Genomic DNA, 11,100 nt, shown 5'->3' with positions numbered 1-11,100 from the left:
AGAAAAATAAAGCAGGATGAGGGGATGGCACTGACGGGGTGATACCATGTACGATGGCTCAGTCGGAGAGGTCCTCCCTGAGGAGGGAGCATTTAGCAGCCACCTGAACCATGAGAGACACGGAGCCATGGGAATATCTGGGGGAAGAACACGTAGAAAGGCCCTAAGAGGTGGCTGCACTTGGCAGGAAACTGCAAGAGGCCCGTGTGCCTGGAGCTGAATTGGGAGTGGATGAAGTCAGCGGGCCTTGAAGACTAGGGTCAAGATTCTGGATTTTAGGGAGTCCCCTGGCGGTCCAGTGGTTAGGACTCTGCACTTTCACTACCGAGGGCGGAGGTTTGATCCCTGGTCAGGGAACTAAGACCCCACAAGCCACATGGCGCAGCTGAAAATAAAAAAGGATTCTGGATTTTATAACCTCTAAGCATTATAGGTAATGTTTAGCTATTAATTCCATTTAGCTCGCGAATCTCTCAGGAAAATGTATGATTTATTAATTTTTTATGCACTGTGAGGTTGGAATAAAAACAGAACATTTACTCTGTCATCTCAAAATTGATTAAGAAGAAAAGATCAACATCCATGATACATTTTATATTGACATAATAAAGAATATTAAATGTAAAGACAGAAGGAAAATGTTAGAGGAAAAAAAGAAAAGATTCTGGATTTTAACCAAAGTGTCATGAGAAGTCATTGGAGGATTTTCAGCAAGGGGAGTGACTTTGTCATCTACATCTTAGAAGGATCCTCTGGTGGCTGTTTGGAGAAGAGACTTTAAGGAATCATGGTAGTCACCAAGCTGATCGCCAAATATTTCCTGCACCTCTCGGGCACATGGTGGGCTGCACTTCCTGTTGCCAACTGACCAGTGAGCTGGGGGCAGAAGTCCACGAGTGTCATTTCCAGGGCAGGCACTCAGTTGCCAGTACGAGACCCTCCAGAGTTCCTTTTTCCTCTGTGTCGGCAACCAGTAATGTTGGAGGTGAAGCCTGGGTTGCAGGGGGAGGAGACCGAAAAGAGCTGCAGCTGGCCTGCAGTGGGCACATCACTTCAGCAAGAAGTCAACCTTTGTCAGGATAAATCATGAAGATTTGGGAGCTGTACCATAACCTAACCTAACCTATCCTAACAGGTACCAGGAGCAAGAGAGGAAGTAGGGAGCCAGTTAGGAGGCTGGAAGGTGATCGCAGCTTGGACTGGAGTGAAAGCAACAGAGAGGATGAGGAGTGGTCAGGTTCAGGATATACTGAAGGTTAAGTACAAAGGATTTGCTGACGGACGGGAGGTAGGGTATAAGGGAAAGTAAAGAGTCACGGATGACTCCAGGGATTATGGCCTGAGTAACTTACTGAAAAGAGCACCCAGGACAGCGCAGGGTTACCCACAGCGCCAGGTGCACAGCAGAGCTACAAAATGCTAGCTCTTTGCTTAGTACTATGAAGGGAGCAGGCAATGTAGAATGTAGAGGCTTTGGGACCTTTTCAACCCAAAACGATCAAGAGTCAGATTTATTGAGGCATAATTTACGTACAGTGAAATGTGCTCTTTGGGGTGACTAGGTATGAATTTTGACAAATTCGTTTTGTCTTGTCACCACCCGCACAGTCAAGATGTAAACTGCTTCCATCACGCCCCCAATTCGCTTTTTGCTGCTCCTCCCTTTGCACCCCTGACGCCTGGCAACCACTGATCTGTTCTCCATCCCTGTCGTTTGGCCTTTTCCAGAATGTCACATGAATTGAATCACACCCTGTGGGACCTTTGGAGGCGGCTTCTTTCACTTAGTTGAATGCATTTGAGATTCACCCGGGCTGCACAGATGTGTCAATAGTTTATTCCTTTTCCTGGCTGAGTGGTATTCCATGGTGTGGAGGTACCTACCACTCTTTGTTTCCCATTCACCAGCTGAAAGACATTTGGGTTGTTTCCAAATTTTGGTGATGATGAATAAATATCTGAGTACAGGTTTTTGTATGAACATATGTCTTTATTTCCCTTTGTAAATTTCTAGAAGTGGGATTGCTGGCTCATATGGTAAGTGTATGTTTAACTTTGTAAGAAACTGTCAAGCCATTGTTGCAGAGGACTCATACCGTATTGCACTCCCACTGGTGTTGTTTGAAGGCGGTTCCATGTCGTCCCCGGCATTTTTGATTTAAGCCATTTGAATGTGCAGTAGTATCTCACTGTGGTTTAATTTGCATTTCCCTAATGAATAATGATGTGGAGTGTCTCTTCATGTGCTTATTAACCATTCATACCTCTTTTTTGACAAAATGTCCATTCAGATCTTTTCCTCATGTTTCACTAGGTTGCTTGTTTTTTAATTGTATCCTAAGAGTTCTTCATGTATCCTGGATACAATTCCTTTATCAACTATGTGTTTTGCAAATGTTTTCTCCCGGTCTTTGACTTGTTTTTCATTTTCTAAAGTGTCTTTGAAAGAGCAGAAGTTTTTAATTTTGATGAAGTCCAAGCTACCAACTTTTCCTTTTATGGGTCATGTGGTTTTTTTGGTATCATATCTAAGAAATCTTGCTCTATCCAAAGCCACAAAGGTTTCTTCTATATTTTCTTCTGGAAGTTTTATAGTTTTAGGTTTTACACTTAGGTCTCTGATCTGTTTTGTTTATTTATTTATTTATTTATTAACGGCTGCATTGGTTCTTCGTGGCTGCGCACGGGCTTTCTCTAGTTGCGGCGAGCGGGGGCTACTCTTGGATGCAGTGTGCGGGCTTCTCATCGCGGTGGCTTCTCCTGTTTCGGAGCACAGCCTCTAGGTGTGCGGGCTTCAGTAGTTGTGTCATGCGGGTTCAATAGTTGTGGCTCACAGGCTCTAGAGCGCAGCCTCAGTAGTTGTGGTGCACTGGCTTAGTTGCACCGAGGCATGTGGGATCTTCCCGGACCAGGGCTCGAACCTGTGTCCCCTGCATTGGCAGGTGGATTCTTAATCACTGCGCCACCAGGGAAGCCCTCTGATCTATTTTGAATTAATTTTTGTAAATGGTGTGAGGCATAACCCAGGGCAAATGTGACTTGTGATACTTCCTACTTGCGCAAGAAGCAGATCAATAAAACTTCCTATCTCTGATGAGCACATGCACAGGTGACAGTGTGGCTCATTGCAAAATCTGGTTAAGGTTCAAACACAGACGGTCAGGGAAGCTCCACCTCTTTCTGACTCCAGGGCTGCTTCTTTAGAAGTTAATCCTGTCTTCAGTAACAGCTCCACAGATGTCGCCAGTGATCTCAGCACAGGCCTGGGTTTTTCAGTGAAATGAGCTAGGTTTTCCTCAGTTCCTAAGATACTCCAGGTAGTTAGATGCTTCAAGACACAATGTTCTCTCTTAAACCACTGAAGGAACATTCAGTGCAAAGTAGGGCATTAAAGCTTTGCAATTACGATCAAAATCTTAACCTTCCTAGCTTCCGTCCTTCGTGGGTGACTTTTTCAGTCACTAAGTGATACTGTTTTTTCCTTACTGTTCCCCTCAATAACACCATCTTGAGAAGTTTCATTACAATTATTTAGATCTTGGTACACTTAAAACATCAAGAATAAAACTGGATGAGGAGAGGGGGTTAGGAAGCCAACAGAGAATTGTCCACTTGTGATTTGGTCAACTGAGGACATTCTAAGCAAGGCAAGTACCGTCTACTATTGCCACCGCTCCATTGAAAAAGGAGGATTTAAGTTACCCAACCCTACAAGAAAAGAAAAAACTTGGAAGGACGTAATCTCAGAATAAAAAATAGTCTTTGCTGAGAACCAACTAATTGGTAATTTACTTGAGTGTAGGAAAGTATTCATACATTTCCCCTTTAGTTTTCTCATTTCACTGCAGGTTGGTGAAAACCTCACCCCAAACCACAGTTTGGACTCAGACCATAGGAAGGTGTAACATGGGGGGGGGGCGGGGCGGAGTAAGCCCTAAGGTATCTGGAGAAAGGCTTTTTTTTCCTCTCACTTGTGCGTAATACCCTTATTGGGTGTTGCTGAAGTTCAGAGCCCCAGTCTTAGTGTTTAGGTTTTCTGCCTGGAGTAGCACTTGCAAATGTAAAGGCAGGAGGAAGCTGAGTTGATAACGTTCCAGACCCTTCCTCTGACAGGCACCAGTAGGTTTTGCTTCTTTCTGGAGTATAAGAAAGGGGGGAAGCTCTTTTCGAACTGCCCTTCCCTGTCCAACTCCCAAGCTAATCTAAAGATCCTCCCCCTGCCTCCCTGCTCTAAGGGGTCTGTCTCTCCCAGTCCCTCATTCTTGAAGGCAGACCAAAGACAGTCCCAGGCAGACAGAGAGACTTGGTAAACTCATCAGTGGTTTCCATGGCACTCAGGATAAAGACCCTGCTCCCATCTCAGCCCACCCTGCCGTACAGGACGTAGCCAGGGGCTACCTCTCTGGCCGCATCTCTCCTCTCTCACAGGGCTCCTGGCACAGCTGCTCACCTCTGTCTCCTCCAAAGCCCCACATCCCTGAATGCTCTTCCTTTCTCTTCTCCTAGGCAATCTTGCCTTGCTTCCCGTACTTTGTAGCATTTGTCACAATCATAATTAATTACTTTGATGAAGTCTGCCTGCTGAAGTAGAATGTAAACTCCAAAAGATCAGGAATTAAGTCTATCTTGCTTATCTGATCTTCCCATCCCTGGCATGGGGCAAGGCATGGAGTTGCTGTGCAATAAATTACTGTTAAATGAAAGAAATCCTCTTCGATGCATGTTTACCAGGCACTGTTCTAGGCATTTATATATCACAGTGTGTGTGTTTTGGAGGGGGGGTGGGGTGTGGTGAGGAGAAAAAGAGGAAAAAAAATCCTTGCGGTTACAGAGCTTCTATCCTACTGGGTAAAGATCTGCTAAACAAGATAAGCAAACAGCATGGTATGTCAGATAGTGATAAGTGCAAAGGAGACAAAAGAAAGGCAGTTAAGGGACACACAGGGAGCTGGTGGACGGTACTTTTAGATTTGGTGACCAGGAAAAACCTCACGGAGAATGTGACTTTTGAGCAAAGACCTGAAGGAGGCAAGGCAGCTGAAAATGTGGTTATCTGGGAAAAGAGCATTGCCAAGCACAGGGAACAGCAAGTGCAAAGGCCCTGTGGTGGGAGCACGACTTGTTCCTGGAAGAGCCCATGTGACTGAAGTGGAGTGAATGAGAGGGAAGGAGGCAAAATGTCCAAATGTGGTCTTTTAATCTGCCCTGTGTATCCATGGACTCATTTACACCAGACATTTCTTGGGGAGTGCTTCTAACCAGCGTCTGTTCTAAAACCACGGGTTTCTCGTAGATTTTAAAGCAGTAGCACCCTTCCTTCCAATGAAATACGAAGTGGAAGTTCAAGATAGGAAACAGAGGAGCAGCAAGGCAGCTCTCTGTCAACTCCCACTCATCCCTTCACCCCACACTGGTTCAAGGTTACGCTGTGGAGGAAGATTTATTCCCCACGCAGCTCAGGTTGAAACCGCCGCTCTAGGATCATCGTCTGAGGCTCTGCCTAGAGTCATGCTGTTCTCCAGCATGAAGGAGTCTTGTCTGGCTCCTGTAACTACAAGGAGACTTCCAGTAGATATTTACGTCCAACATGTGAACGAACTTAGAGCTTCTACAGTTACAACCACATGGTGATGTGTGGGTCTGATATGTTCCTAGAAACTAGTTCTCTATTCTGGAACTTCTTTTTTCTTCAAACCAGTTTTTAAACTTTGTCTTTTTTTGAAGAGATAAAACAGGTCAAACACACACACACACAAATACACTAAAAGAGTCAGTCTCCTATGGATAACTAAGTGACCGTGTATTGGCAATGGAATTTCACACCCTTAAGCAAACAAAAAATGAGTTACTGAGATAGCCAACAGTATGGATGAATATCACAAATATTTTGTTGAGCAAAAGGTGCCAGCCAGACACTTCAGTCCATACCGTGTGACCCATGTGTACGATGTTCAGGCAAAGCTAATCTGCAGGGAGAGGAGTAAGTCGCCGGAAAGATGAAAAGATTCTGTATCTTGATCCAGATGGTGCATGCAAAGGTGCAGTGGATACACATAAAAATTCACGGAGCTGCAAAACAATTCGTGCGTTTTACTCTTGGTAAATAGTAATGAAGTCCGTCTCCTTCCCACTACCTGTGGCTTCCAGCTACCCAAGTTTCCGTCCCACAAGGCCACTTCTTCAGCCGGGATTTCTTAATGCCCCTTTTCTCGCAGTACCTTCACGCTAGGGGCAGAATCCTGGGAGCATGCCAGGCAGACATCAGAGGCCAAGGCTGCAGGCACTGTACCATGGCTTGTGTGCATGCCCCTTGCCTTCCTCTGGCCTCTTTGGCCCTCCTCTTCCTCCTTTCCTCCCTGGAGGGTTGCGGGAGGTGGCTGACCCTGGCTGAACAGTGTTGTTCGTGCTGGCCCTCCTCTTCCTCCTTTCCTCCCTGGAGGGTTGCGGGAGGTGGCTGACCCTGGCTGAACAGTGTTGTTCGTGCTGGCCCTCCAGGGTGTGCCTGCCTGGGAAGGACAGCGTGTGCTTATCAAGCTTATCCCTTGACACATTCCCTCCCTCTTTAATTCTCTCCCTTCTGATCCCTGGACTGATCCTAGGACTTCTTGCTCCCTGGGCACTCTGTCTCAGGGAAGTGAGCTTCCCTGGTCTACTGCCCTGGAATGCTTCCCTTTTATGGGGCAGTCTTGACAGCAACCCACTTTGTGTTTGCATATAAACTGGGGGGAGGGGGGCTGTCTCAGTAGAAGCTGAGGGCCCGTCTTATCTTCCCTCCACACCCCTATCCCCACCCCCCAACTTCTAGCATTATCCCTTGAGCCTGTCCCTTACCCCACCCAGGGCTTTAGCCCAGCCAAGCCTTTTATCTTATCATCTGTGGTTTTCCCCCTACCACGATTCCCCATTGCCTAAGGCCAGAGGGGCCTGAGTCACGTTCAAGTCAATTTGGCAAGCGTCCTTGGAGCAGGGCAGAAAGTAAAGGGTACTACTTGTTCCTTGCCTCTAAGAAGCTTCTGAAGCAGGCGAAATGGTGCACAACCCAGGCCCAGTTATAATCGTTCTCAACCCACTACTTTGTGTTGGTCCTTCCTAAGTGCCAGGCGCTGACCTGCCTGCTTTTCGTGCATTACGTCTCTGAATTTTCCAAAGAACCTATGGAGGATGATTATTAGCCTCATTTTGGAGATGAAGGCGCTGAGACATAAGGCTTAAACTGTTGGCATGTGGCTGCCGGGATCTGTACAGCAGCTTCCCTAGGGGAAACGCCCTATTTAGGCTCTCGGGGGGTTCAAGCAGGAGCTGAGTGTCGGGCCTTGGGGCACATTGAGCTGCGCCACACCCTTTCCGCACGTTCCCTCCGGCGTCAGGGGCCTGGGAAGGGGCTTCGGGGCGGTGTATCGGCTGGAAACAGGGACTTCACGAGAGGCAGATACAAAGGTCCGCGTGGCAGAGGAGCAGAAGGGCGCGGGGGAACCCGGGCCAAAAGAGGCCCTGCCGGCTCCCGGGGCACCGCAAGCCTCGAGGCGTTGCGAGCGTCGCGGCTGTTGCAAGCCCCAGCGGCGCGCGCAAACTGCGCCCAACTACTTCCCCGGGGCGGCTTCGGGGCCCGGGGCCCGGCGACAGTCCCACGAGGCGGCCGCGCGAGGCCAGAGGCCCAGACCCGGCACCCGGGCGCGGCCACGTGCGCCCCGCCGGCCTCGCACGCTCCACCGCGCCGGGCCGCAGGGCCACCGGCAGGCACGCGCGCCCCCAGCGCGCACACACTCCCGGGCACGCACACCAACGGCCCGGCCCACGTCCGCCACGCCCCGCCCTCCCCCGCGCCCCGCCCCCGCCCTCGCGGCGCCGGCCGCCGCCTTCCCATTGGCCGCCCGGCGCGTGACGCGCGGCGCCCGGCCCCGCCCCTCGTCAGTCACTCGGCGGAGGCGGCGCTGGTGGGGACTAGTCTCGTCCGGAGACTGGCAGCGGCGGCGTCGGCGGCGGCCGGAGCTCGAGCCCCAGCGGCTGAGGGCGGGCGCGGGGGAGGGAGGGGGGCCGGTCCGCGACGACTCCCCGGACGGCGTTTCTCCTCCGAGCAGCGCCGGTTTCGGCTTTGGGGGGGGCGGGGGTACAGCCCATCCATGACCATGGGCGACAAGAAGAGCCCGACCAGGTACCTGCTCCGAGCCGAGGGGGCGGAAGGGGAGGGAGGGCTGGGGGCGGGCGGGGGCCGGCGACGACTAGGCCCCGGAGCCACCCGGGGCGGGGGGAGGCGCTGCTAAGATGGAGATCCGGGGGCGGGGGGAGGCGGCGGCGGCGGGCGGTGGCGGCGGCGGCGGGAGGCGGTGTCGCTCCCGCTCGGGGCCGGCGGCCGTGCGCGCCGCAGCCATGGCGGCTCCTCCTCAGCCGCCCTCCGCCGCCGCCGCCGCCGCCACTCCTCCCAGACAAAGGGAGATTTAACCAGGTGGGGAGGGAGGGAGGACGCGAGCATGGGAGGGGAGAGGGAAGGAGCCGGCCCACTCCCTGCCGCCGGCTTCGGGCTGTCCCTGCGCGCCCCCTCCAGATCCGGCCCGCGGCTCCCCTCCCGGCCCCCCCAGCCCCACTCAAGTCCACAAGTCCGCCCGCTTCCTGCGCCCGCCGCGGCCCTTCCCGGGGCGCCGCCGCCGCCTACTGTGCGAGGCAGCACGGCCCGGGCCCGGAGGCTGCGTGGTGCCGGTGGGGGCGCCCCGTTCCCTCCCCCGGTTCCTCTTCTCGGCCCCGAAAAGGGTGGGTGGGTGGTCGCCAGGGCGAAGTTTCCAGCGCCGGATTCCTGCGAAATTACGACGGCTCACCAGCGCCTGTGTTTTGCTGTCTCTCCCCCTTTTTCCTGCTCCTTGACTCTTCCCTCCCCTTTCCCCCACTCCTCACTCCTCTGAAGGCCAAAAAGACAAGCAAAACCTGCCGCAGACGAAGGCTTTTGGGATTGTAGCGTCTGCACCTTCAGAAACAGCGCGGAAGCCTTTAAATGCAGCATCTGCGATGTGAGGAAAGGCACCTCCACCAGGTACTTGAAGATCTGTGTTACCTTTTGTTATAGGACTTTTTTTTTTTTTTTTAAAGGCGGGGTTATAGGGTTGTGAGCTCTACTTTCTGCTTTCTTTCCAACTTGTTGATTACGGCTTTTTCTGTACGTGCCGGGTGGGGTGGGGGGGGATGATGTCGGTTTGGGTTGTGTATATTTCATGTTGGGTGCAAAGCCTCATGTTCACTGATTTATGGGAGGGAATTTTTCCAGGTTTCGTCTTGTTTCAAACAGACGCTGGATTTATTTGACACTTGTATCCATTGGCTTATTGGTATTGGCTCCAAAAGAGAGGAAGCTTTGCTATGGATTGTAGGACATTGGACCTTTTATTTTTGCCATGTGCAGAATGTTTTTAATTTGCCTGTCGTGAATTATTCTTCTCTTCCCTGAGAAATTTGGTGGTGGTTGTACAGTAACGCGGTGGTTGTGCTTTTCCTGTCTTGAACTGCAAATGTCTTTTTTTTGTTTTCCTTGCACTTGAAGATAAATGCTGGGGTTTGATAAAGAAAGTGCATTTTTTGGAAGACTGAACTGTCAGTGTGTGTGTGTGTGTGTGTGTGTGTGTGTGTGTGTGTATGTTTCTGATTAGCTTATGAGAAATGGTGATGGAGGACGATTTTTGCAAAATGTAGAATGAATAGCGTGATTATACTGAAGTTTGTGTTTAGAGCTTTATTAAAATGCAAAGAATGTTGAAGGAATTCCTCATTTTAGTGAAGGTGGTAAACTGTGTGGTATCAAAACGAGTTGAACTACTCCAGATTTAACATTTAGATATTCTTGAATGAAATGTGGAAGCTGATTTTGTAGTCTTCCGGTCATCTTTTAACTTGTAACTGGAATTTGTTTCAGTGATTAGAGTTTGAAGTTAAAAACTATTCTTTATGTCATTTAATGGGCAGACATGGGGGGGGCTGTGTGTGTGTGTGTGTGTGTGTGTGAGAGAGAGAGAGAGAGAGAGAGAGAAAGCAAGACAGAATGAGTGAGTTCCTTGGGGATCTTTAAAGTTGATTGCCAAAAGTCTTATTTCATCAGGTACTTGTTTTTGAATTGGTGGCATTCCAACATGACCGTGTAGTAGCACTGCACAGTTCTAACTGGTTATTGTTCTTTGGCTAAATGAATGTGTCCTCTTAGGGTTTCATTGCTTTATTTATACCTGGGAATAAATAGGATATTGGGCAACTTTGTCCAATTACTGGTGGAACAGTTCTGTGAATTCCACTAACTCTAAATAGTGAGACTTTTGAATAAAAGTATTCCAGAACTAAAAAGTACCTATTTCCCCATAGGTACTTTTTAAAGTAAATTCATATCAATATTCTGTATTATCATAGAGCAGATTTAGTTAAAATAAGAAACACTCATTGGGAGCTTAGTAGATTAGTAGATTCAGATTGGGAGCTTAGTAGATTTTGTTTTGCTATCTAAAACAGGGAATTCCATCAAATGCCATGAAAGTTTAGAAATGTATTTGTTATTTAAAGCAATAGTGATTGTATTTTATTTGAGTAATGTTTTTTTACATGTAGAATCCCTCAGAGGCCAAACCTCTTTATTGTGGTTTTGCTTTGAGTGTTACCGTAGATGATGTTAAAGTAAATGACTAGGAAACTCCTAAGAACTTGAGAACTTTACTGGTGAAGAGAAACTTAAAGCAGATTCAGTTTACATCCAGTGTATTGCTGGGAATAATTATCTCATAATAAAGTGCATTTCAGTTTCTACACATATAAAAAAATCTGACTCATCAGCTCTTTGGAAGCACGTGTAAGGTTTTGATTTTAAAAACAATATAGATGTTTAAAATTTTTTCAGAGTCACAGATGACAACATTGGAATTGTTTTTTAACAAATATATTAAATTACTAATAATGAAAATGTTTCAGGAACAGGATACTCACCTACTATCTTGAAGAGTGTGACTTTTTTAGGTCTGTGGTTGTGTAGAATTTGAACACAGATTTTAGAGATCTGAGGATTTAAATTCTTACCAACTTATGATACTTTTACATAACTTAATTTCATCTTGGTTATTGTCAGTATTTTCATGTGTT

At 48.6% G+C, this 11,100-nt stretch overlaps 1 protein-coding gene across 1 annotated transcript in view; it reads left to right on the top strand.

Moving 5' to 3' along the window:
• The first annotated feature begins 8,036 nt into the window (after positions 1–8,036).
• The window catches only part of RYBP (RING1 and YY1 binding protein), a 75,069-nt gene continuing 72,005 nt past the window's right edge, over positions 8,037–11,100 (top strand). Inside the window, exons 1-2 of the mRNA XM_079933982.1 lie at positions 8,037–8,152; positions 8,897–9,022. Of these exons, the coding sequence (XP_079790108.1) occupies positions 8,121–8,152; positions 8,897–9,022 (158 nt within the window). The 5' untranslated portion in view covers positions 8,037–8,120. The remainder of the gene's footprint in view (positions 8,153–8,896; positions 9,023–11,100) is intronic.

This window comes from Stenella coeruleoalba (genome assembly GCF_951394435.1).
Source record: "Stenella coeruleoalba genome assembly, chromosome: 10".
NCBI lineage: Eukaryota > Metazoa > Chordata > Mammalia > Artiodactyla > Delphinidae > Stenella > Stenella coeruleoalba.
This window is presented reverse-complemented; position numbering and strand designations above follow the sequence as displayed.